Raw genomic sequence first — 26,823 nt, forward strand, 5'->3', positions numbered from 1 at the left:
TTATACCAGGGAGGTAATTAATAATTTAAATTGTTCCTCACTGAGACCACTTCCTTTGTCATTCTTCCTTTTCTAAACTTACTGAGTTTCCTTTACTTTCTCTTTTAAACCACATGATTATAAGTGTTTGGCATTTAAAAAACACTTCTTAAAAGTCAAAGTTTAATGAAGCATTCACACTTTATTCACACTGCTTCATAATGAAGCAGCCAGGTGAGTTTAAAAAAAGTCTGCCCCGCAAATGGGCACTGTTTTCAGTGCTCTGAAAACAAAGAGCATGAATCAATTCTTTGGATTCAAAGAATATGGAATAACAGGAAGTTCCAGTTTCTTTACCTCTGTCTTAATCTACAGTCTTTCTCAAACCAGACCGCTCCTTCTAAGACCAGAAAGAAAAAACTCCGGGCTAAGATTTACTCCCACCTGCTTCCCCCTCTCTCACATCGGGTCAATTCTGGAGGTTTCTCTTCCCTTTCTCCAATGTCAGGAATTCCTCTTCTCTCCCCAGGTGCTCAAGATTCTAGGGATATGTTCCCCCAATACGAGGTGAGGGAGGAGAAGTGTCTCAACCTCAAATTACAGAAGACGGGCGAGGTCTGCCCATCTATGAGCAAAACTTTGGGGGAACCCCTTTCCCCTTCTGGTACCTGGACACGTCCCAGCCTCTCAGTGAACGACGCCAAACCGGGAAGAAGGTTCTCCCCTCGGCCTCCAGTCTCTACCGGCCACACCCCTGGCCTCTGGCCCTCCTAACCCCCCACTTCGAACATATCTTTTCCCCAGTGCCCCCCAACTCCCAGTTGCCACCCCGCGGATTCCCTCACCCCGCTCCAGCGGTGCAGTTCCTTTCTCCAACCCTCTTCCTCACAACGGTCACACCCGACGGCTCACTCCATCTTCAACGGTCACGCTCCTAAGATTCCTCTCCTCCGCCCGTCTCCAACCAAGCCTGGCCCCCTTCCCCATGAAAGGGGGACACACCCCAAAGTTAGCCGCCCTGAACTCACCGGAGGCAAGGGCAGGGGTGGCAGCAGCAGCCACAGAGCACGGCCCGAGCGTTGTTGTAATGGTTTCCTGCACGTCACGACTCCTTCTCCAGGTCTAAGCCACTGCGCAAAACCCACTTTGCCAGGGACAAAGATGGTGGACAGGAAACTCTGACTTCAGAAAGCCTCGCCGTGTGACGTCATCCAGGCGCGCGGGAGAGCCAGAAAGGCGGTCATCTCTGTCGAGATGGAAGATGGAAAAAATTTTGCGCAGTCGGGAAGCGACCTGAGGTCCGGGCCTCCGAGGAAGTTCACTGACTATCGGAATGGATCTTTTAAACAAGCTGACATTCCCTGGATTTGTTTCCTCGCACAGGAGTTGTCTTAAAAACTTACACATAGGGATAGTGAAACACCCTGTTTTCTTAAAAAAAAAAAAAAACCCAGCTAATTTCCCTGGCCAGTTCAGGAATGTGGACAATGGTGATCCAGCCCAAGACCATACAAGGGCAGTGGGACTGGTGGAGAGTTGTGCAAGGAAAAGAGGTTGACATGGCCTCAGATCTGAGTTTGAATCCATCTGAGACCGAATCCCTGTCCTGAATGTGATTAGGAAAGTTACTTAACGTCTCCTCAACCTTAGTCTTACTTGTGAAATAAATCCAGTGATACAACTCTCTCCAGCCTGTGAAGCTTAAAGTAGGTAAGGCTCCCAGCATGTAATAGGCGTGCTTACACAAAAGTAGGTTCCTTTCAGAAACCGAGACCTAGATATCTCTGTACCTTCCCCTCTAAACGGAAACTTCCCACCTAAAACTGCTCTAAGTAATAATAAAGTTTTTATCCAAACAAGAAAAGAAATGTGAAGAATGAGAGCCTGAGGCAGAAGCTGGGAAAAATCCAAAGTGCAAAGCAGACTGAGAAGTAGAGAGGTAGAAGGAAAAGCAGGTGGTCATAATCATTTAGGACGTTTTTAGAGTTCTATGAAAGTATAGGAACTATATACTATATCTCTGAGGCCTAGCCGCCCCCTCCCCAAAATCTGTTGAATGGATAAATGTATGAGTGGATAAATGTATGAGTGAGTGGTCAACAACAACAGTTGCTATAGAGAAAAGGAGGAAGGGCCGAAAAGTGTCCAAGGATTTAGCAGCACAAAGGTCTTTGATGTCATTGCTGAGACCATCAGCAGAGATAATGAAGGCAAAAGCCATGCTGTGGAAGTCTGAAGATAAATGGGAGGTAAAGAAATGAAAACAGATAACTCCATAAGAAAGTATGGCTGAAAGAGAAGAGATATAGGATGGTATCTGAGGGAGAAAGTAGCAAGCATTTTAAGTTCTATATTCATACATTTTCTTTACACTAACCCTTTAGCAATACCATGGGTTCAATCATTTTTCCTACCCATATGACTCCAAAATATCTATCTCTAGCCTTGACCTAGTCCCCAAACTTCACCACCAAATTGCTAACCGCACTGATCGTAAGTCTGCACATATGGCCCACCCAAATTAAGCAAATCATAAGAGTATGGGGGGGTGTTTAAAAAATGTGATTCCAGGTACAACTCATAGAAGACAGAGGTGGATTTTGTAAAGAGATGCCACCAGAAAAATCTTTGATTCATACCTCTCCCCGGTTCAGAAACTTTCAACAGCTCCTCATTTCCTAATTTGTACAGAACCTATCCTTCTCCCAGTTTTCCCCACTTCTTTGCTCTTTAGTTTTCTCATCTATAAAATGGGAGAAATACTAATATCCAATCATAATATTATTACAAGGATGAAATGAATTAGTGTATGTAAAGCACTTAGAACTATGCCTGCACATAGTATGGACTGTGTAAATATTTGCTATGATTGCAATTATTTGAACAAATTACACTGCCAGAAATTACTAGCCAGAAATCTGGGGGTCATTCTTGATTTCTCTCTCTCTTAACTGCCACATTCATTCCATCTCCAAGTTGTCAATCCTACCTTCAAAATATATTTCAAATTCATCCAATCCCTTCTATTCACCTCATTATTCCAAGCCACCATCGCCTCTTGCCTGAACTACTAGAAACCTCAACTCTCCTCCCATTATTCATACAGCAGCCAGATTTTTGTTTCACTTTTTTTTGAAGTATAAACGAACATTCCAAAAAGTGCACACCAAAAATATAAAGTTTGATGAATTTCCACAAAGCAAATGTAACCACATAACCATTAAGGGGTCATCTTAAAAATATAAACCTGGTCATGACTCCGGTGTATAAATCCTTCAGTGACCTCCCATTATACTTTGACTAAAATCCAGTTTCCTTCCCATGGTCTATGAGTGGTTAGGCTCCTGTCTACCTCTCTTAATATCATTTCATCCTTTCAGTCACTCCTCATTTCCTCTTCATTTCACCTCTTGCTAGCTTTTGCAGCTCTCAAATAGGCCAAGCTCTTTCCCATCCTAGAGCCTTCACAACTACCGCTCCTCCTACCTAATATTCGTTTTCCCCAACTCCACACAGGGCTGGCTGGCTTATAATTTAGGTCTCACTTTAATTGTAATCTCATAAAGGCACTCCCTGATTACCCAGTCTAAAAGGTTCTTCTCTCCCAGGCCCCACTGCCACCCCCATCATAGCCCTCTTATTCCATTTGTAAATTAGGTATTAGTCTCTTTATTTGTTTATTATCTCTCTCCCCAACTAGACTGTAAATTCCATGAGGGCAGATACCAAGTCTGTTTTTATTACTACTGTCTACCCAGCACCTAGCATAATGCTTGGCACACAGGATGTATTCAGTAATAAATGAGTAAGTAAAATATTCAGGAATAAATGAATGAATGTCCACAAGCAAAGTAATAAAACTAGCATTTAAGAGCCTCTATATTATGGTCAACAGTATAGACTATGTATTATTGGTCTATTTTCCTCTCTATATTTAAAGCAAACAATTTCCTCCTCAAATACAATCCACGCTGCTCCCTTAGCCTGGAAAACCCTGTCACCATGACTGCGACTTTCCCCAAATGTACTCATCTTTTGAGGTCCACCTAATCCACAAAACTTTCTCGGTGGACATCTGGTCCTGATGTAAGATGCAGGAGATACCAGGTTACATCGCTGTATTAGAAAGCAACTGGCAGAAAGAAGCTGAGATAAAACGTGAGGTTAGAAACGATCTTCCCTTTGGTTACAAAGGCCAATATAGCTTCTGTTTAAGCTGGTTTGAACGGCCTCATTTCTCCCAGCTGTTATTGTCTCTTCCTCTAAACTCACCATATTAACCTATCTGATGGCTCTTCACACCTTTTAACATAAGTGCAATCAATTTTTGTGTCTTACTTATTACACCATAAACCTGGGAGTGGGATTTGTGATGAGGTGTTTATTATTTATTGGCTGTAATAATTGACATTGTTAGTTTTGACTGCCTTTTTTCTCACATAACATCAGTTTACTTTTGGAATATTCTCAAAGGACTATTAAGGTGTCTTGCACTCTTCTGGCTAAGAGTGAAACAGGGAGTGGAGATGAAATCTGAACCAAGGTCAGTCAATAGGGATCTGAATCATAAGTACAGTGACAGAAATTTGTTGAAGCTCATTCATTGCAACCACGATGCCTGTATGACACTTTGCTAATTCTTGCTAGAAACATCCAGTAGGACTGTGTAATTCCTGTTCCCTCAGAGCTGGTTTTCCTTATTTTGTTAGCTACTCCATATTCTTCTAATAAATTTTTTAGCTTAAATTAGCCTGTTTTCTGTTGCTTGTAACCAAAGAACCCTAACTGACACCAATGTTTAACTAACTTCCCACTCGTCTTAGGTGATGCTATTTTTCAACTTTGTCTTTTGGCTGTTCACTTAAGAAAAGCCTCTCTGTAAGAGCTACCACTGACCAAGAACCTAAAGCTAGGTGTTTTATATAGATACATTATCTCTACTCCTTAAAATTCTGCAAGGTAAAATCTTCCATCAATGTGACTTTCTCCAGCAGGTATCCAATCAGACTATAAAACACTTTTTTTTTTTTTTTGGCCACGCTGCATGCAGGATCTTAGCTCCCCTGGCCAGGGATCCAACCCATTCATCCTGCAGTGGAAGCACAGAGTCCTAACCACTGGACCGCCAGGGAATTCCCTGAAACACTTTTTGGAACCACAATTACGGTTAATTTGCAAGATTTTATTTCTCCTATTGAAACAACTAAACCCAAACCTTGTTCCAGCGTTCTCATTATGTGAAACAATTAACTATCTTTATACCATAACGTCCTCTATGGTATAAAGTAAGCAAATAATATCTTCCGTTTCTAGCTATTTAGCCCAGGGGTTGAGGGGAGAGGTTGGAGAGAGAGGAGATGAACTTTAACTATTATCCAAATTCAGTAAACCTACAGCTACTCAAGGCAATTGCATACGATGTAAAAGCAGTTTGCAAAAGGTCAGGTTAACTACATTAACTTTGGTATACAATGAAAAGTACCTTCTCTGCCAAGCCTCCCCAATTCATGCTAGTTAGAATTCAACAGCATCACTCCGTTTTAGCACTGTATTCATATCGCTAATGTGACGCAGCCTTCCGTGTTCGAGGGTAGGAACCATTTTCATTTAGTGTAGCAAGTGCCTAGAGTTCTGCTTGAACGTAACCTAACCTAGAAGACAATTAAGGTACCAGCTTGAATGAAAAATAATCGTCCCAAATTCTGAACACCAGCAGGAAACTTTTTTTTAAATAATTGGCAGCCATAAGGCTAAGGCTTCTATCTCGGCTTTGTCGCTTCAAATCCTTCCCGAAGGCGGCAAAAATAGTGAGCCACCACCCCCGCCGCAAGCAAAGTGAGCCTTCCATCTCCACATTCCCTTGGGTCCCTCGCCTCTATCTCTATCGCCCCAGGGAACAAAGGCTTCAGCAACAGGCCGAGCTCTGGCTCCAGGCGCCAGACGTCAGTGCGGCGACCCAACACCTTGCCAAAAAGACTCTGTAGAGAGATAGATATCAGAGCTGTGGCTTTCCAACAAGACAGCGATGCAAAACCAGCTAAGAAAAGTAAAACCAACCCGCGGGAAACTCCTCTCCAACCGAGCCCGCTGGAGCCTTCTTTACTTTCAGCTGGGGGCGGAAGCGGAAGTCGCTGTGAGATCATAGAGTTCTCTAGTTCCGGTCGCGGGGCCGCGTTCGAGGCTAGAGCGCCTCTCCACGGCCACAGGTTTCCAAGCGGCTTCTATTTCCGGTTGCGGCTTCTGACATAAAGCCGAGACCTTTCAAACGCGGCGTCGCGGGTTCCTCGCCCCTCGCCTGGGGTTAGCTCGCAAGGACTGGCGCGGGCGGGGGGATTGCACAGCCCACAGCTGAGCCAGGCCGTTGGGGCCGGCCTGCACTGGCACCTTCGATCCCTCAGAGCCGCCTGGCTTTTGAGCCCTCCGGATTGGGAGTCCGTGATTGGCCGCCTCCAGGACTGCCGCTCGAGAGGCCAGCGCTCCTTCGCCGTACCTGTCCCCCCATAGTCACGCTTTTCCCTGTGAGGTGCAGCATTAATCAACTCACCTCTCCCACACACTACTTCCCTAACGTGGGTGTCCGCGTTGACTTCATTCTTCACCTTCACTTGAGACCCCTCCCCTCTGCCTCCGGAAGAGGTCTTTTTTGCCCAGTTCCTGTAAAATAGCACCCATCTGGCACCCCCAGAAAGTTCATGCTTACTAGAGAGTCTGTGGGCAAAGTAAAACCCAGTGCACACACGAAACTATGGCTGAGCACGGGGCTCACATCACAACTGCTTCTGCGGTGGATGACCAGCCATCCATCTTTGAGGTGGTAGCACAGGACAGTTTAATGACAGCAGTGAGACCTGCTCTTCAGCATGTGGCCAAGGTAAGGATTTAATTCTCTGAAAAGTTTTAGGAACGTCCGGGTAAAAACCAAGCCAATAATCTGAATTTATTTGTTGGCCTAAGTTTTGAAATAACCAATTAGCATATAATGCACATCACATGATTTAATGGTTATGGAGTCTCTTGTTATGTGTACTGAATACCCAGCACTTCAGGGAGGTTAAGGTAGACCCGGAAAGAAAGGTGTGGAAATTCAGAGGGAAAAAAAGGAAATATAAATACAAGGCATAGTAGCTGTGTAATGGAATGAATTTCATTTATTTATTTTGCTTTAGGTTCTTGCAGAATCAAATCCTGCCTGCTACGGCTTCTTGTGGAAGTGGTTTGATGAAATCTTCACCGTGCTAGATCTTCTGCTCCAGCAACATTATTTGTCTAAAACCAGCGCCTCGTTTTCTGAAAACTTTTATGGCTTAAAGAGGATCGTAATGGGAGACACACACAAGCTTCAGAGACTGGCCAGTGCTGGTCTCCCAAAGAAGCAGCTTTGGAAGTCAGTTATTTTCCTGGTTCTTCTTCCCTATCTGAAAGTGAAGCTGGAGAAGCTGATTTCTAGCCTGAGAGAAGAGGATGAATATTCCATCCATCCCCCTACTTCCCGCTGGAAACGATTTTACAGAGCCTTTTTGGCAGCCTACCCATTTGTTAACATGGCCTGGGAAGGCTGGTTTCTTGTACAGCAGCTTCGATACATCCTAGGAAAGGCTCAGCATCACTCACCACTGCTGAGCCTGGCTGGGGTTCGGCTAGGTCGACTTACAGTTCAGGATATACAAGCTCTGGAGCACAAACCAGCCGAAGCCAGCATGATGCAGCAACCAGCTGGGAGGTAAGGCTTAACATTTCCCCAACATATTTGATTAATAAATCCTAAAATCTTATCCCAATTTTATGAAATTTACCCCCCTCAGTCCACTTCGGGGTATTTCATAAAATCATCGAAAAATTCTTGTGTCCATAAAATAAGGATTGCCATCCTGGTAACCTTCCTCATCATAATGGCTACATTTTTGCACACACTTGCTATGTACCAGGCCCTTTGCTAGATGTTTACGTATATTATCTCAATCCTCATCACAGCTCAATGAAATAAATGCATTAGCACCACTTAACAGTTGAGGAAACTAAGTTCTAACATTTGAGTACCTTGCCAAGGCCACACAGCTAATAGGCGGCAGAGCTGAGATTCAAGCCAGATCAGTACAATTCTAAAGACTGCTCTTAACCATGGTGCTACCCCGCTCCTAGTGTCTGTGTTCTCTGACAAGTTCAAATATATTCCTCAGTACTGCTGAGTTGTTTTTTAAGTGAGTTGTTTCTTTTTCTGGATATACTATCTTCCACCCCCATAAAAGGTCTATATAATCAATGGCTCATTAATTTCTTTCTCAAAACACAAAGCAACAAAGCCCTAGTCATTAAAAACAAAGCTTAGCTCCTAGAACTCCTAAAATACGGTAGGTCAGAAAGAGGAACTGTTTCGAATAGACACTTACAAGAGAAAACGCCAGTCCAGCAACTATTCAATCCCCAAGCTGAATCAACGATTCTAATGAAAAGTGTAAGAATTACATGCGTATTAGTTGTTCTGTGATTGTACCTAAATAAACAGTTTCTCCTTTTGCCTCCTTGTTCTGTTCTCCAAACAGCGTTGGCGAGAAGATAAAGTCAGCTCTGAAGCAAGCCGTGGGAGGTGCCGCCTCATGCCTCTCTAGTGGCCTTTCGGTGGGTGTATTCTTCCTGCAGTTCCTTGAGTGGTGGTATTCATCCGGAAACCAAGAAACCATCAAGTCATTGACTGCCCTGCCTACTCCACCACCACCGCTACATCTAGACTACAATTCTGATTCTCCCCTGTTGCCCCAAATGAAGACTGTGTGCCCACTTTGTCGTAAAAACCGGGTGAATGACACCGTTCTCGCCACCTCTGGCTATGTGTTTTGTTATCGCTGTGTGTTTAATTACGTGAAGAGTCACCGAGCTTGTCCCATCACAGGTTATCCAACACAAGTACAGCATCTGATTAAACTGTATTCCCCTGAGAACTGAAAGGGATTAGCACCTTGTCTCACAACGAAATGACTGCGCTATAAGGCCAGAGGGCTGGTTTTCCGCACGGTAAATAGCATTGTTTAATCATCCTCAATTAATAATTGTATGAACTTTAAACAGCCACATGGATTTCTTTAAAAGGATGTACTCGTTGATCTTAACCTTTTAGCTTGCTCCCTAGACCACTCTACTTAGAGTTGACCGAGCTGGTCAGAGTGAGAGAATCAGGACTGGCAGGGGATGTGAGGGTCAGCATAGAGAAGGGGATCAAAGAGGGTACTCGGCACAGAAGCTTTTCCTGTCCTCTTCCTTAAAGGACAAGAGGTATAGAAGCTCTCAGGAAAAACCCAAGTTAGACCTCATAGAGTGGGTAGTGGAGGGGAAGCAGGCCTTTTGAGAAAGGAAAGCATTTATCTGCCTATGAGGAATAGGTTTTATCGGTTTGCAAACAGTATGAAATATGGACCTGCTTTTTTAATTTAATTTTATTTATTTTTTAATACAGCAGGTTCTTATTAATTATCACTTTTATACACATCAGTGTATACATGTCAATCCCAGTCTCCCAGTTCATCCCCCCCACCCACAGACATGCTTTTTATAAAAATACTTAGAAACACTTTCTCCTTCCATATGCTGAGACTCATTTGTTAAGTAACATTTGCTATAGTTTATCAGCTTTTAAAGATCCCTTTGTGAACCACACGTATCTTCCTTGGGAAACTGGTTACAGGAAAATAGGGGTTGAATGTATATACAGAATAGTCTGAAGACTTCAGTGTGAAAGCAAAGCTATTAGTGAAGAGATGAAGTAAAATACTGCCCTAACTATGACTGTGTAAAGACAGGATCTTTTCATAAGGTCTTTGTGCTTGCTGTTAAGAGTTTGCTAAGCTGACATGAATTATTCTGGCTATTACTAAAGTTTCTATGAAACGCTTAAGTAAATTTTAAGAATAAATGTTTTTTGGCAAAGAGCTCTTCCATGTCATGATTATGTGGAAACTGAAAGATTAGTCGAGATATTTAGAGTAAATTTTTCATTCAGGCCACCTTTGCCTTTTTTTTTTTTTGCGGTACGCGGGCCTCTCACTGTTGTGGCCTCTCCCGTTGCGGAGCACAGGTTCCGGACGCGCATGCTCAGCGGCCATGGCTCACGGGCCCAGCCACTCCGCGGCATGTGGGATCTTCCCGGACCGGGGCACGAACCCGTGTCCCCTGCATCGGCAGGCGGACTCTCAACCACTGCGCCACCAGGGAAGCCCTCTTTTTTTTTTTTTTAAGGTAAGTTTTTTTTGCTTGTCTTTATGGAAATGATGTTAGTCCTTTTTTATGTTTTTTATTTATTTTATTTTTGGCTGCGTTGCCGTGCGCGGCCTTTCTAGTTGCGACGAGTGGGGGCTACTCTTCGTTGCGGTGCGCGGACTTCTCATTGCGGTGGCTTCTCTTGTTGTGGAGCACGGGCTCTAGGCGCGCAGGCTTCAGTAGTTGCAGCACGTGGACTCAATAGTTGTGGCTCACGGGCTCTAGAGCGCAGGCTCAGTAGTCGTGGCACACGGGCTTAGTTGCTCCGCGGCATGTGGGATCTTCCCGGACCAGGGCTCGAACCCATGTCCCCTGCATTGGCAGGCGTATTCTTAACCACTGCGCCACCACGGAAGCCCTCAACTTGGTGCATTACTTGCAGGTTTCAGCTCACATACCATCTCATTTATGAAATCTTATCTTGTTCTCACAAGCATAGTCACTGTCACTCCTTAGAACACCCCAAGCACACTGTTCATATGTTTCTAGCTCTCCAGAATGGCACTAGAGTGTAGTGATCATGTATATGGACTATAGTATTTGCAAGCACCATAAACTCTCTGTTCCTCAGTTTCCCCATCTGTGAAAAGGGAATAATGACAGTACCTACCTCACAGAGCTGTTACGAGAACTGAATGAGAACAATGCGATAACACCTGGTGTTATCACATATGTTGTATTTCAATGAGTTCTTTAATACATGTTTTCCCCCTCTAGATTGTGAACAGGACATGTGTCTTATTCTTCTTGCTAACAGTAAAGGCTGCATGGCAGAATGATAGTAAATGGGTTTTGGAATCAGATAGATAGGAGTCCAAATCCCAGCTCTGCTACTTACCAGGTGTGTAATCTTCAACTTTACTTCCCTGAACTCAGTTTCTTCATTTATAAGATAATGAAAATAATGCATGTCTTATAAGTTGTTACGAGGACAATTTGAGATCATCACAGTTGCAGATCTGGCCCAAAGAAGGCAGTCACTAAATGGTGCAAATGATGGGTGGCCCCAGGACATAGTACCATGTTCAGAATACAGTAAATGCTTAGTAACTGATTATTGAATGAAAAGCTGCCGTTATGTGCCAGGCACCATGCTAACCTTTTTATATACATCATCGCACTTCATTCTCACAAGAACCGTATGGAGAAGGCACTATTATTATCTCCACTTTACAAAGAAGGAATGTGAGGTTTGGATTATCTTAACGAAGGTTTCTAAGCTATAAAGTGCTAGAGCTAGGATTTCAAGGCCCTTGGTGCTTTAAAAAACAGCTGACTGAATGAGAGAACGAATGAAAGGAGACTTACCCAGAGTCAGGTGGTGGCGTGGTAGAACCAGCACTGTTACTCTTGGTCACCATGCTATCTAGTCTGCTATTCTAGCCGAATCATCTTGACAAATGAATTGAGAGTGAGATGGACGCTGGTATTTGGCAGTTTGTGTCTACTGACCAGGAAAGCTGTGCTATACCTATCTCGGCTGATAAATTGAAGTGCTCGGTGAATAAACACAAATAAATTGGGAGCTCTAGTTCTTCGCCAACTGTCAGCAGTGTGGCCAGATCATTTTCCCAAGACCTAGAAAAAACCCACTGTACAAGCTACTGATTTCAAGTTGCTTTGTATCATGAACATTTGCTTTGAGGTATCAGAGCCAGAATGTGAGCTCCTCGCTGGCCTGATAACGTACTATTCATAGCCAGAGGACTTAACTAAGGAACTCTGAAGAAGGAAGAGAAACCCTCTTTGCTCATCTTTCACATTATCCTTCCTTCTCCTGATTTGGTCCCTAATAGTGCATTAAAGAATAAGAAGGAGAAAACAATACAGTTCCTAGTTCTTCTGCCCCAAAAATGTCCTTCCTGTTGATTGGGAAGGAAAAAGGAGGTACTTAGGTAGATTTCAGATTTTGAAGACTCCAAAGCAATCCAGAATCCCGAACTTGAAAGGCAGTGGAAGGAGTAGGGGCATTTGTATTAAACAGACCTGGCTGTGCATGCCAGCTCTTCCACTTAACTGGCCGTGTAATCTCAGGTTCCGTATCATGTGCCACACTCCCAGCTTGGTCCCTTGTGCCCAAATGCATATGTCCAGTACATGACGGTCCTTTTTATCTTTCTAAAAGTAAGTGATATCAGAAGGATTTCAGTGTGAGAGTGAAGCTGAGAATTAAGGTAGGTAGTAGAACTAAAAATGAGACTGGGGACTTCCCTGGTGGTCCAGTAGTTGAGACTCTGTGCTTCCACTGCAGGGGGCGCGGGTTCGATCCCTGGTTGGGGAACTAGGATCCCAAATGCCGCGTGGCACGGCCAAGAAATAATAATAATACATTTTAAAATGAAATAAAAGTGAGACTGAATTTGGAAATGACGTGAGTGAAAAAGGGTTAAAGTTGAAGCTGAGAGCAGACCTCTTCAGTTTACTATGTTGCTGTGCTGATTATTCATCATAGTATGTATTCTGCCTCCTATCCTGGAAATAACTTTTGAGCCAGACAGGTACAAAGTGTCATGCCAGCAAAGCAGAACTCCATAGGAACAGTAACCTCAGTTAAAAAAAAAAAAACCCGAGGGCGTGTTCAGAAACCTATTTCAGAATGCCATTTCAGCATAAGCAAATTGGAGTAGAAACAAAGAGTTGTTTGATGGTTTGACTTACGGGGAGAGAAGTATGTTAGTTTCCTGTGGCTGCAGTAACAAATTGCCACAACTTTGGTTGTTTAAAACAATAACATTTTATTCTCTCACAGCCAGAAGTTTGACATACGAGGGCAGAAATCAAGGTGTCAGCATGGGCTGTGCTCCCCTCAGACGCTCCAGGGGAGAATCCATTTTGTGCCTCTTCCAGCTTCCTGTGCCTGCCGGCATTCCCTCACTTGCGGCCACATCACTCCCATCTCTGCCTCTGTGGTCACATTGCCCCCTCCTCTTTTGTAGGTATCAAATCTCTCTCTACCTCATTCTTTTTTTTTTTAAGATTTTTTTGATGTGGACCACTTTTTCAAGTCTTTATTGAATTTGTTACAATATTGCTTCTGTTTTATGTTTTTGGTTTTTTGGCCACGAGGCATGTGGGGTCTTAGCTCCCTGACCAGGGATCGAACCCACACCCCCTGCATTGGAAGGCGAAGTCTTAACCACTGGACCGCCAGGGAAGTCCCTCTACTGAATTCTTAAGAGAACACTTGTGATTGGATTTAGGGCCCACATGGATAATCCAGAATAATTTCCTCATCTCAACATCCTTTCTTAATCACATCTGAAAAGACCCTTTTTCCTTGTAAGTTAACGTTTATAGGTTCATCATCATTATCAATAATAGCTGGCCAATATTCACTTGTTCCAGTTTAACCAGCATCCCCAAAAGAGAAAACTGTCTCTTACCTGTTTATTTTTTTTCACTTAATTGTTTTTTTTAATTACGCAAACAATTGATGTTCATTGTAGGCCATTTAGAAAATACAGAAAAGTTAAAGAAAAAAAGGAAAGGAAAAGAAATTCAATGAAAAATCATCTGTAATCCTCTCACCCAGGGGTAGCCAAACCTTCACCAAAGAGTATTTTTCTAGGCTGGGTCTTGTGTCCAACAAAGAGGAAAAGTAGGAAAAAGAGAATAAAAGTGAATAGAATAGGACAAACGATTTGGAAGGTGATAGAATAGGTTAATATTGCTCATAATAGATATGTACAGGACAGCTTAATCTAAAATAAATGTAGAGCTTTGAAATGAAATTAACCGTGACAGGAGATGCTTGTATGATGTATAGAAATAACACTCAGCCCTTTAGAGGAGGGACGTTTTAGCTTTGGCCCCTCACTTGAAAACCCCTGAATTTCCCCACTAAGACTTCATTTTCTCCCAGAGGTCAGACCCTGGCCTGCCAATCTGCCCTGTCATAGGCTTTTCTTGAGTCCTTATCAGCCTTCCTCAGGGGTCAATGTTATGAAGACTAGGGGAGTCTGGCAGAGTTCCTGCTCCTCCCAGGCTGATATCAAAGGGCAACAGGGGCTGTGACAGAAGGCAAACATTCAGACCAAAGCCAGATGTGGAACTGAAGCAACAAGAGGAAAAGCAAGAGCATCAGGTAAAAAAATAAAATAAATTTTTAAAAAATCTCAAAAAAAAAAATCTCATTCCTCTCAGTTTATGTCTGAGAGCATGAAGAACTTAGTAAAATCATAGCTCAGGAGCAACTTGTAAAGGAGAATGAGTGAGAAATTTGGGGAAATGTGGAGCAGATGTTCATATGGAGCTAGACTCTCAGAAAACTTTGTATCTATCATGGTTGTCATCAGCAACCAAGTAACATCAATGAGCCTTGGGAGTCATGAGAGTATAGTTCTGCTAGTTCAAAAGCAATTAGATTTGTTTGTGAGTCCCAGCAGGTGGAAGTTATAGGGAGACAAATTATAGCTGAAAATAAAGAAGCTATTTCTTTTTTTTTTTTTTTTTTTTTTTTTGCGGTACGCCGGCCTCTCACTGCTGTGGCCCTGCAATCCCGTTGCGGAGCACAGGCTCCGGACGCGCAGGCCCAGCGGCTATGGCTCACGGGCCCAGCCACTCCGCGGCATGTGGGATCTTCCCGGGCCGGGGCACGAACCCGTGTCCCCTGCATCGGCAGGCGGACTCTCAACCACTGCGCCACCAGGGAAGCCCAAGACATTCGGACTGTTTTGAAACTTGGGAAATATAACATTTGAAAAAACAATTTTAATCTGGAGCAAAATAACATTTGAAAAAAACAAGTTTAAGTTGGCAAATGGATGACACAATCGAAACAGCAGAAACCTGCTACAGTTTCTAAAACAAAGCCTGTCCGATGCAGAAAACGCACATTTGAAGCAAATTAAAGAATTTGGACATTGTTGAAAACAGGGCCCAATATCTTGAAGTTTCACCACAAAATTTTGAAAAAGTGCAAATAACTTTTTTCTTTTTTTCCAAAAAAGGATCTTTTTGGTTTCTTGTTTTTTTGGGTTTTTTTTTCTTTTCTTGTTGAATCTGCCCCAAGAGCTTCTTGTTTTTTGGTTGTTGTTGTTTTCTTTCTTCTTTCTTGATCCTCTTTTTTGTTGTTGGTTTTGAATTCTTGTCGCCCCAGCCCCCCTTCCTGCTCCTCCCCTTTCTGACTCCCCCTCCCCCCTCGCTGGGAGTGGAGGTGCTGGGTGGGGAGGAGTGGGGAGGAGTGAGGACGTTTAGGACAGGACCTCGGAGGGAAGGAGACCAGCCTGAACTGTTGGAAGGCCACTGGAGGTTCAGGAACAAAGGGAAGAACAGGATTGGGGGAGGACACAGAGAGGGCACTGCCCACCTAGGAGCTCCTGGCCAAAGTCAGGTGGAAGGAGTTGTCATAGAAGGTCCTAAGAGACAGGAGGCAGGAAGCTGTCTGTGGGGGGATGGAGGGGAGTGTCTCAGTGACCTGTTGGTTGACCTTCCGCCAGGAGGGAAGTTCCTAGCAGCATGAGGGAGGCGGGCAGAGGCACTGGGGACCAGCTGTGGAGGCCCAGGCCTGGATCTCATTTGCCCGAGTGCCCAGGCTGGTCAGAGATTGCAGGTGTCAAGAAAGAGGAGGGCCTGGAGGCCAGGGTTGATGCCAGCACAGGCACTGCGGCTGCATCGTGGAGGAGCTGCAGGGGCAGGGAACCCGGCAAGCCCTCTCAGACTCCCACCCTCTTCCGCAATTAGTTACCCCTCAAGGGGCCTTCTACATATGGGAGTGATCATGGGATCCTTTGGGGACATGGCAAGAGAAGGGTCCAGAACTCAGGACTTAGGCCAGTTTGGGGGGTCCGAGACTAGAGCTGCACCCTGGCTTCATTAGGCAGGCTATTTCCCACCCTGCCGCCTCCGGCCACAGTAATTAAGCTGGGGGTTGCCATGGTAACTGGGGAGGCGACCTAGAAAGGAATTAGGACGGGGAGGAGACCAAGCCCCCAGGGACCCTAGGGCCTGGCACCCCCTCACCCACAGACCAGGCTACCATGTGGAGCTGAGGCCCACGGCCTGAGTTGAAGGAAACGCCAGGACCCTCCCAGGATCTCTAGCTCCAGTGGCAGCCTTGGGAGCTCGCTCTTCCTAGGAGCAGGAAGGAGGTTTGCTGTGTGTGTGGGGGGGGTTCCCCTGGGTCCAGCAGATGCCCTGAGGAGGGCCAGCCCCCAGCCCTGCCTCTGCTAGGCTTCTTGGAAGGTCTGCCAGGCATGGGGAGAAGTGCTGTAGGGCACACCGGCAGGAGGTGGGGTGGGATCTTCTGCCAGGGCTAGCTGGGGAGGGAGGGAGGGGAATCCGGTCTTTCCCCCCAGGGATGGGAGTGACATGTCCCCTGAGCTCTGAGCTCAGGGAGAGCAAGGACGGCGTGTCCGCCAGCGCCTTCGACTTCACCGTCTCCAACTTTGTGGACAACCTGTATGGCTACCCGGAGGGCAAGGATGTGCTGCGGGAGACCATCAAGTTTATGTACACGGACTGGGCCGACAGGGACAATGGCGAGATGTGGCGCAAGACCCTGCTGGCGCTCTTTACCAGCCACCAGTGGGTGGCACCGGCTGTGGCCACCGCCAAGTTGCATGCTGACTACCAGTCCCCTGTCTACTTTTACACCTTCTACCACCACTGCAGGCTGAGAGCCGGCCCGAGTGGGCAGATGCAGCGCACAGGGATGAGCTACCCTACGTCTTTGGTGTGCCCATGGTGGGTGCCACCGACCTCTTCCCCTGCAACTTCTCCAAGAATGATGTCATGCTCAGCGCCGTGGTCATGACCTACTGGACCAACTTTGCCAAGACCGGGTGAGGGCCAGAGGGGCTGGGTCGGGCATCCCTGCAGGTCAGGGCACACACCGCCTCCATCCTCAGCCCCTTCTCTCCCTCTCCTTCACACGGCCATCATTCCTCCATCAAGGCACTCTTGCCTTCTCGACTCAGACACCTGCCAGACAGCTCCTCCGTGTGTGTTGGAGACGCAGAAGAGTTGGACAGAGAGGTCCCTGTCTTTTCTGGGGGGCGGGCTCACTTGGTGCCTTTGGCTCTGAGTCTGTCTCTCCTTCCCTCCCTTGCCCACCCAGCTCTCTCCTTCTCCTCCCAGAGCTTGGCCCGCTGTCTGAGTGCTCCCATATGTGTATCTGAGTGTGTGTGAGGGTTTGTGTCTGTCTGTCTATTGCTGTCTCTGCCTCTCTCTCTTGAAATCTATTGATATCTCTGCTTGCTTTGATCTGGTTTCTCTGTACTCGCTGGTTTCCCCCTGGCTGTCTCTCATGTCCTTTTGTGTCTGTTTCCATATGTCTCTATCTCATTCATTCTCAGACTCTGCCTCTGTCACTGGTGGTCTGTCTCTGCCCTCTCTGCCCCTCTGTCCTCATCTCAGACTGTCTCTGGCAGTCTGGCTCCATCCCTATTTGTCTGTCTGTCCATCCGTCTCTGGCAGTTTCTCTGTCTCTTCGTATCCGTCTCTGTCTCTCTTCCCGTCTCCCCAGCTCCCTGCATCTCTGTCCATCTCTCTCCCCATTCCTCCCGTAGCACGCCTCCACCCCTGCCTTTCGTGGGAGCCTCACCTTACTCCTCCTTTCCCTGCCCCCCTGTGTCCACAGCGACCCCAACCAGCCGGTGCCACAGGACACCAAGTTTATCCACACCAAGCGCAACCGCTTCGAGGAGGTGGTGTGGAGCAAGTTCAACAGCAAGGAGAAGCAGTACCTGCACATCGGCTTGAAGCCGCGCGTGCGCGACAACTACCGCGCCAACAAGGTGGCCTTCTGGCTGGAGCTCGTGCCGCACCTGCACAACCTGCACACGGAGCTCTTCACCACCACCACGCGCCTCCCTCCCTACGCCACGCGCTGGCCGCCGCGCCCGCCCCCTGGTGCCCCCGGCACTCGCCGCCCCCCGCCTCCGGCCACCCTGCCGCCCGAGCCCAAGCCCGAGCCGGGCCCCCGGGCCTACGACCGCTTCCCCGGGGACTCCCGAGACTACTCCACGGAGCTCAGCGTCACCGTGGCCGTGGGCGCCTCCCTCCTCTTCCTCAACATCCTTGCCTTCGTCGCCCTCTACAACAAGCGGGACCGGGGGCAGGAGTTGCGGTGCAGGCGGCTCAGCCCCCACGGCGGCTCGGGCTCCAGCGTGCCCGGCGGGGGTCCCCTGCTCCCTGCTGCCGGCCGTGAGCTGCCACCCGAGGAGGAGCTGGTGTCGCTGCAGCTGAAGCGGGGCGGGGGCGTCGGGGCGGAACCTGCGGAGGCCCTGCGCCCCGCCTGCCCGCCCGACTACACCCTGGCCCTGCGCCGGGCGCCGGACGATTTGCCACTCTTGGCCCCCGGGGCCCTGACCCTGCTGCCCAGCGGCCCGGGGCCACCCCCTCCCCCGCCGCCCCCTCCCTCCATCCCTTTGGACCCTTCCCCCCGTCTCCCCCCACCGCTACCAGCCACAACAACACGCTCCCCCATCCCCACTCCACCACTCGGGTATAGGGGGCGGCTCGGGGAAGCCCCCCTCCCCGGCCCTCCCGGCCAGCTCAGAAGGCAGGGAGGAGGACTTGGCGACAGGCTTTTGTCGTGTGGAGCTGTCGCACGTCGAGGTGCTTTAGGTGGACATGGGTTTCCTCGCCGGGATGTGTGCGCTTCTCCCGCGCGGAGTGGCCCGTTCTCTTCTCCGGACCTGGGCCTTTGAACAACTCCCCTCCATCGTCTGGACACCCGTCTTCGTTGTGTGGAGACGCGGAAGTATTTTCCCACGTGGAGGTGTGCTTTCTCATGAGGGGGTGAGAAACCATGTGCAGAGTGAGGTGTTTTTTTTTTTTTTTTTGCCGCCCTGGACACCTGTTGGCTCCCTCAAAGAATTTCTGTGGGGATTTGTGCCCCCACCTCCTCCCTCCTCCCACCCCCTGGATACCCTGGAAGTGGTGTGTTCACTAACAGCGACCCTTGGCCACCGGACGACGCAGGGTGATGCCTGGGAAGTAGCGAGGAAATCACAGCCCCCCTGCCCTGCCCCCAGCCCTCCCGCCCCAGCGAAGCATGTGTATCCCCCGTGGCACAAGTGAGGTGAAGCATGGTCTCCCCCGGGCAGGCCTCGCCTTAAGCACGGTCTCCCCCGGGCAGGCCTCGCCTTCTACAGATGACAGACACACATTCCTTGCCACGGGGAAGGGAGGAGATCTTGCATCCCTGTGCTGCCTGGGAACTTGTCTTCCCCTGGGTCCAGGATGCATTTCTGAGTGGAAACATGTTCTTGCATGTGGATGTACGTTTTCCCATGCAGACAGCCCCTTTCTCTCCAGCACTTCCCTGCATCTTAGGGCCTCAGGCCCAGCACTTAACTTCTCACACAGCAGGTGTGAAAGGACTTCAAACTGACAGAAGCTGAGGGGGAGGGACAAACCCTGAGGAGATGAACAGACCCTAAGCTCTGCCCTTCTTTCCCCTAGAGTTTGGGGGGTGGGGGGCTGCGTGGCACCTGCCACCCACAGAGGCCATGCATGTTTGACCAAAGCCCTCACCGCGGTCTGAGGGCAGCCCTTCTTCCCTCAGTCCTCAGACCGTCGCTCATCCGTGCCAAACTGCTGAGGTGGGTTTGAGGGGCGAAGACCCCCCAAAACGTGCCAAGGATTCCTCAGCCCTGGGCCAGGGCAGGTAGGATACAGGAGAGGGGGAGGTGGCAGCTAAAGGGGTCCCGCCTGCGTCCCTCTTCTCGCCATGTCTCATCCCTCCCTCTCTGCCCCTGTTTTCCCTCCCCCCTTCGCTGTCCCCCTCTGAAGCCATCCCTTCCTGGTCTCAAGCCAGCTTCTGCCCTCAGCTGCCCACCCCCTCCTTTGACCTGCCCCCTCTCCCCTGGGCCCCCAGGGCTGAAGGAAAGGAGCAGTGGAGGGGGGAGGGGAGGAGAGCAGGGGAGAAAGGCTTCCCCGGACAGGTTGGGGGAGAGAACGGGGTCAGCTGTACTGAGGAACAGATGGAGGGGGCAGTGGGGGACGGCGCTTGGGCAGACACCAGCAGGAAGAATTTGATTTGAAAGGATGTGTGTAAGGTGACTGCCCAAAGAGAAACGGTTTGGGCCTCTGGGGAAAGGAACAATGTCGGGAAGGGTTTCAAGGGACACCAGCCGAGAAGGAGCCAATCCTCGTCTGCTGGCATTTTGTGGGTTCATTAGTGCCAAATTTGAATAGGGGGTGGAGTGCTGTCTTCCACTGACCCCCAAATCCCTGGTCTTGGCTCCCCAGAACTTTGCCTCCTGCCTGTCCCTTCTGCCCCCACCTCCACCCATGGAAACTTAGTTCTTTTCCCACCCCTTCCCCTGCCTGGTCTAGCTCCTTTCCAAACAGCCCTGCCTTCTAAATGCTAGGGACCTGGCCCCTGAACCCTGTAGACAGATGCCCCCCAAACTGGGGCATGGGAGGGGGGCTGGGGGACCCCATGATTCAGCCACAGACTCCAGTGCCCAGCCCCTGTCCCCAGAACAATTCCTTGACAATCCCATGTCCCCACCCCAACCCTTCGCGGCTCTGTACACATTTTTAAACCTGGCAAAAGATGAAGAGAATATTGTAAATATAAAAGTTTAACTGTTGGATTTGCCTGCTGTTATGTTGGGAGGTAGGGGTGGGGCTCTAAAGAAACAAACCTTGGATAAGTGACTCTGCCAGTGAGAGAGGAGGAGGGGGTCCGAGCCCACAGCCCTTGCCAGTGAACAGCTCTGAGGTCAGAGAGAAAGGGGGAGTGGGTGCTGGGGTGAGGTTGTCATTGGTAATGGGGTTGTTCGGGGAGTTAAGATCAGGACCAGTGTCTGTGCAGAGGTCAGAGCCTGGCGTAGAGGACCAGGCAGGGGCTGATGGGGACAGACACCAAACAGGCCAGAGGGCCTATGGGCTGGTGCAGGTGGCTGGCTACAGGAGAGACATGCAAGGTGAAGGGTTTGGCCTCTGCTAAGCCCTGGCCCAGGCTGGAGGGTCAAACACAGGCCCAGGACTCTCCCTCTTGGCACATTTTGAGGGAGAGCCCCACATCATTGTGACCCACTTATCCCCAGGAGCCTCTGGGACAGGAAGGCGGCCAGTGGTACTGTGGGCACAGTAGGTTGGGGCCCTAGGGACCCCCATGGCCACGGCTGAGTGGCCCCGGCCCGGGTGGGCCTTGTGTCACAGCCCCAGCACCAACAACTGCCAGGACCTGGGCAACTCCATCCTGTCACTGCTGGACCTCCTCATCTGCGTTAACATTGGCATCAATATGGTGACACTGGTCAGGGTGGGGCCGGGTGGGAGGGTGCTGGCAGGATGGCTGGGGGGCAGGCTGGGTGGCGGGGGCCTGCCTGGAGTCACTGTGTCCTCCCCCACCTAGCTCTGGCGCAGACTCCGTGGCTTCTTACACCAAGTGTTTCATGTTATTTGTGAGAAAGGTAAGTGGAGGATGGGGAGGTTGGGGAACAGGAAAGGCAGACACCAGGTGTTCTAGCCCTGACCTCAAGTGGACCCCTTCCCCTCCCGCTCTCTCTGCTCAGACACCATAACTATGCAGCTTCTCTTCCTGCAACCTGCCTCTCCATCCCTGGAGAAGCCAGGCTCCCCACCAGCCTCTCACCTGTCCCCGATCCACAGAAGCTTCTAAGTTATGCTCACCTGGGAAGCAGACCCAGCCCCCGAAGCAGAGCGCCCCTGCAGTCTGCCTTCGGTGCACCATGGACCCTGTGAAAATGACCGTGTCCCCCCCACCCACTCGCCGCCGTCGCCGTCGAGACTCTTCAGCACGCAGCGCCCACCGCCCCGTAGCCTGGGCCCCTGACAACTGACAGCGATGACAAGAAGCCCGCACGTCAGCACACAACAATCTGCCCCCACAACTGGAATTGCCCCAAGGACTGGGAAGGCTTTCAGTCCACCCAGGGGTTCTGGACTCCCTGGGCCCAGGATGCCGTGGAGCCACCTACCCAGACCATCCGCTTCCAGCAAACTGTAGAGGGAAGGCCGCTCAAAAGAGAGGCAGTCAGAGCTGGGCCTACAGGCCTACGCGTACCCTGTGAACCCCCGCCCCACAGCCCTCAGGCCCTGAGCCACAAGAACGGGTGGGGGGTGCCCCAAGCAGAACAGGAGCAGTGCTCGCCAGCCCAGCCACCCATCCTGGGCCCGGCCCACGTCGCAGACATCCCCCGGCGCCACTCCTCAGGGCGCGTAGCCTATAATGCCAGAGACGTGAGGCGGCAGCTGTGGGAGCTGACCAGGGAGGTGGAGGCCCTGTCCCACTGTTACCCCCCGGTCTCTGGATCCAGCACGGCTGAGGGGACGGGAAAGGCCTAGGTATACCGTTCCCTGACAGAGAGGTGACTGGGAGAAGAATAAAAAGAAGAGAGGAGGTGGTTTGTGGTGGTGTGGGGGGTGCCAGGGCCCACACAGCACCCAGAAGCCTGGTTGCTAAGGAAATGATCTCCCTGGCAACAGGGCCTAGAGAGCCCTGGGGACCCTCATCAACCTCTTGGCCTCACCAGGCCCTGTCCTCAGCCCTTTCCCAGGCCCTTCTTGGTTCCAAGCCTCCCACCTGCCTCTACTCTGTTCTTTAGTGCCCAGGGAAGCCCCCCAAATCCCACTCCAGATCCCCAGGCAGTACTGCCCTTGAGTGGAGACCCTCATCCCCATGGCCTCAGTCTCTCAGAGGTCCAGCTCCTACCAGAGCCCAGGTTTAGGCTGTAACTACAGGTGAGGTGTGGTCCCTCTGAAGCCCTGGTTTCTTTGGGGAGGGATGGCTGAGAGTGAGGGTACCCATGCCCTCACAGTTCCCCAGTCAGAACCCAAAGCTCCTGTATACTCGAGAAGGCTTGGAGCGGAGGATAAAATATTGAGGACACTCTCAAGGGCTGCCTCCACACAGCCCTGTGTGCCCTCACTCCTCTGATTAGCACTTCCATGTCACAAATGAGGAGACTGAGGCTCAGAGACGCCAAGTGACTTATTCATGGTCACGCGGACACCAAGGATCAACTTCATGGCCTCAGACGCCCCGTCCCCCTGCTCCCACAGGTAGATTCCCATTGCTACTGAGTCAGCCTGGCCCATCAGAGTCTCCTCCCGCCTTCCTCAGTTTCCCATGTAAACTCATCAGGATATTGCATCCACTGGACAGCAGGGAAACACAGGCCCTACCTACTTCTAGACACACACGCACACAACTTGGGAACAAGGAGCCAGGTCGAAGGGACTAGACCTCACCTTCCATACCAGATGGGTTCCTGGAATGTGAGCAGATGGGCCTTTTATGAATCACCCTGCTTCTCTATTCATTTTCATTTGACTAACGTTATCGATCATTTTAAGCTGATTCCATTAAGTGGGTCTATATTGAGCACCTGCTGCGTGTTTGGAGTCTTGATGGAAAATGCCCACTGGCTCTTTCTATTTTTCTCTCTTTTTTTTCTTTTTGGCCATGCAGTGTGGTTTGCAGGATCTTAGTTCCCTGACCAGGGATTGAACTGGGGCCCTCAACAATGAAAGCGTGTAGTCCTAATCACCGGACATCCCGGGAACTCCCTGTTCCTCTATATCTGTTGAGATGTTCATTGTGCAAAGAAAATGACTTGAGGTTCCCCAGGTACCACTTTCACAGACCCCAGCAATGAAACCGGTTGATAACAGTAGATTCCGTTTGTCATATCAACAACTATATCTATTTTGTGCTTTGTGAATTTCATGTGGTTTTCTTAAGACAGCAGCTAACCGTTTTTCAACTCGGAGGGTTGGCTCAGTGGGAGGGAAGTTGGTTAGGAAGGAGAGAAACTATGGTTTGGGGTGGTCTCTGGCAAAGGCAGCAAACCCTTGCTCTGAACTAAAGGGGCCAGTGACCACCAACACCCAAGGCTGCAATCCCTGGCAGGAAGGGGTGGGTACGGTGGGTACTAGAGGGGTTATGACAGGGAAATCAGCAGGACAAGGAGGGGATGGTGCAGTGGGGCGACCCCAGAGGGGACTCTTACTGTCACTCATCCATCTAGTCACCCTCGCTGCTGGCCCCAAGCAGGCGTGGGTGGGGAATCACAACAGGCTACATAAGCTGCCATAATGTCTCGAACAATGAAATGGAGGAAATCCTTTATGCATGATTCAGTCCCTATGAAGACTGTCTCTCATCTGTAGCAACCATGCTTGCACATCAAGTTAAGCAAGGTCCCATGGAGACAGAAGGACCGACTGAACTCTGGGGACTAGGCTCCATGTAGTGGGAGCCGAGGGCAGAGATGGCCACATAAAGGGCCAGCTGAGTGGATGAAAGATTGGCCACCTCGGCATTGTGACTCCCTGCAACGTGCCCCATTATGACCATGCTCCCTCACCTGTTGGTGGGTGTCCGCAGGTCCTGACATGAGTGCACTGTGGGTCAGGGCCGGTGGTGGCGGGGGGCGGCCCGCGGCCCAGGTGGCCCTAGGACCCCCCCACCATGGAAAACCGGCTCTGGTATGACAACCTGGGGTGCTGCCATCAATACCAAGAAAGTACCCAGAATGCGGAGGACTTCCTACTCCTGCTGCTGGGCCTTGTCGTTCTTGTCAGCATTGGGATCAGCATGGCAACTATGGTCAGCGATGGTTGGGGACCACCAGTAGGGGTGAAGACGGCTGAGGGTGGGAACCAGCTGCAGCCTGCACCTCCGTCTGCAGGAACGGTCTTGGCTGGGAGGGGGGGGTGAGGGTACAGAGCCTGGCCTTCATTTTCACCCACCCCACCCCACCAACCCCAGGTATGGCATGGGCTCCAGAATGCCTTAGACAAGACCATCTGTTGGATTAACCAGAAAAGTAACTACGGAAGACAGGTAAGTGGCACCCCCCCGCCACTCCCAGGGCCCTAGAAACCCAGGCCCCAGGTTCCCAACCCTGAACTCTTCTGACAGTTGCCCTGCCCTCACGGACTCTCGCCTCCGCCAGATGAAATCTCGCAGGCTTGTGAAAGTTCCCCCAAACATCCTCCTGCCAAGGCCCAAGACGTCCACATCCACTGCACCCTGGACCCTGTGGAAGTGAAGATGGCCCGGCCCGCTTGCTACTCCCTGTCCTCCTACCATCATCTCCGCAACCGTAGCCGCAGCTGCAGCCGCCGCCCCGGCAGCCACCAGCGGAGGCCGAAGAACCGCAGACAATTCCCCTACAGCCGCTCAGGCTTCCGTAGGCCGCATCGCAGCCACGGGATGTCACAGCTGCGGCCGATGCCCTCCTTTGATTGGGAGGACCCGGACTCCTACCTGGAGGAGGAGGAGGATCTTTCCTTCCCACAACCCAAGTACCCGTGGGGGTGCTGGGGAGGGCTCTACCAGCAGATGGGCCTGCCCTCCAACGTGGGTCTCTGGGGCCGCCAGGGTGGGATCCTGGCCAGCCTGCCACCACCCTGTCTCTACCTGTCGCCCGAGCTGCGCCGCATGGCCAAGCGTGTGGAGGCCAAGTCCGAGCTAAGGCTGCAGTCCTTCGGGGCCCCCTGCTCACCAACCCGCATCTGGAGCAACGTGGAGGCTGACCAGTGGACCTCGTCTCCACCACCTCCCCGACGGCTGCCCCCAGCCCCTCATGGGTCCCTGGGGGGCACAGCACTTACCCCTCAAGGGGCCAGCTCCCGTATGACTCCTGGGATCAGCGGCGGCGTGGTCTGGAGGGCTCTGGGCCTCCATCCGCTCTGGTGCCTCGGGGCTGCCGGCCTGAAGCCTGGCAGCGCAACTTGCCACCGGCCCACGGACGGAGCCTCCCCTGCTGTGCTCACAGCCAACCCAACCGCAGCCCGCACCCGTCCACGGGACACTTGAACTACTCCCGGGATCCCCACGAGGTGCGGCGCCGGGCGGCCGAATGGGCCGAGATGCTGCCCGTGCGGCGCCCTCTGGCCACCTCCGCCTCCCTCATGGTGCTGGCAGAGGCCTCGTACAAGCGGGCCCCGGCTCCCAGCTCAGCACTGCTCCTCCGCCCCTTCCAGTCCCTGCCCGACGTCCAGGCTACCGAGCACCCTCCACCCCCACCCACCTTCATGCCACTCAGCTGGAACCCAGGGGGCAATGCCAACTACCAGGTGTATGACAGCCTGGTGCTGAAGCGGCAAGTGTAGGAGGGCCAAGCGCGGGCCAACTCGCTGCTACCTTCCACCTCGGCCTCGAGGCCCTCTCTGCACGGGAGCCAGACTGGGAAAATGAACTGACCAGCAGCAAATGGGGGCGGGGGTGGGGGCGGGAGCGGCAGGGCATGGAGAGAGGAACAAAGAGCGCCAGAGTCCAGGAAACACTGGTAGTCTGTGGCTTGGAAGCACCACTCCTTCTGCCAGCCTGGGTCCCTGCCCTTGGCTTCCTGCAATAAGAAGCCAGTGTCCCCTTCTTGGCCTGAGGGTCCCCTTAGTTTAGTGGCCACAGTCCTGCCAGCAGGCCCCTCCCGGTCCTATACCATGCACTAAGTACATCTGCAGCTGCAGACTCCAAACCCCTGGTCTCTGGGCACCTCCTCTGTGTCTCAGCTGTCCCTGTCCCCAAAGAGCCTCATACAAGAAGCTGCTTCCCAACTGGGAGGTTCCACATCTGGGCAGGTCCAGCTCCACGCCCAGTGAAGGGCATGAAGAAGGCTGAGGCTCTGGACTCCAGCCAGGCCTTCCGCAGGGCTCTGAGGCCAA

The 26,823-nt window shown here is 50.6% G+C and overlaps 4 protein-coding genes and 1 pseudogene across 10 annotated transcripts in view; 4 read left to right on the top strand and 1 right to left on the bottom strand.

Moving 5' to 3' along the window:
- AP2B1 (adaptor related protein complex 2 subunit beta 1) overlaps positions 1 to 1,225 on the bottom strand; it is a 117,711-nt gene extending 116,486 nt beyond the window's left edge. For all 7 annotated transcript variants that reach the window (XM_060135578.1, XM_060135581.1, XM_060135576.1 and 4 more), the window contains exon 1: positions 1,008 to 1,225. The gene's annotated coding sequence lies outside the window, so the exon portion shown is untranslated. The remainder of the gene's footprint in view (positions 1 to 1,007) is intronic.
- A 5,009-nt stretch (positions 1,226 to 6,234) lies between these two features.
- LOC132510975 (peroxisome assembly protein 12) lies at positions 6,235 to 9,812 on the top strand. The gene is made up of 3 exons (XM_060133583.1): positions 6,235 to 6,850; positions 7,146 to 7,699; positions 8,520 to 9,812. Exons 1-3 carry the CDS (start codon positions 6,725 to 6,727, stop codon positions 8,917 to 8,919), a joined length of 1,080 nt encoding a protein of 359 aa, XP_059989566.1. The 5' UTR covers positions 6,235 to 6,724; the 3' UTR covers positions 8,920 to 9,812.
- A 6,713-nt stretch (positions 9,813 to 16,525) lies between these two features.
- LOC132511899 (neuroligin-2-like) lies at positions 16,526 to 18,798 on the top strand. The gene is given in 4 exon segments (XM_060135716.1): positions 16,526 to 16,835; positions 16,838 to 17,009; positions 17,807 to 18,582; positions 18,585 to 18,798. Coding segments are annotated over 4 exon segments (1,353 nt in total). The 3' UTR covers positions 18,680 to 18,798.
- A 2,500-nt stretch (positions 18,799 to 21,298) lies between these two features.
- LOC132511603 (spermatid maturation protein 1-like) lies at positions 21,299 to 22,521 on the top strand (annotated as a pseudogene).
- A 1,998-nt stretch (positions 22,522 to 24,519) lies between these two features.
- Positions 24,520 to 26,361, top strand: LOC132511577 (uncharacterized protein SPEM2-like). Its single transcript, XM_060134830.1, is given in 4 exon segments — positions 24,520 to 24,760; positions 24,923 to 24,980; positions 25,110 to 25,733; positions 25,736 to 26,361. Coding segments are annotated over 4 exon segments (1,446 nt in total). The 5' UTR covers positions 24,520 to 24,622.
- Positions 26,362 to 26,823: the final 462 nt, after the last annotated feature.

The sequence above is a fragment of the Lagenorhynchus albirostris genome, chromosome 20 (genome assembly GCF_949774975.1).
Source record: "Lagenorhynchus albirostris chromosome 20, mLagAlb1.1, whole genome shotgun sequence".
Taxonomy (NCBI): Eukaryota; Metazoa; Chordata; class Mammalia; order Artiodactyla; family Delphinidae; genus Lagenorhynchus; species Lagenorhynchus albirostris.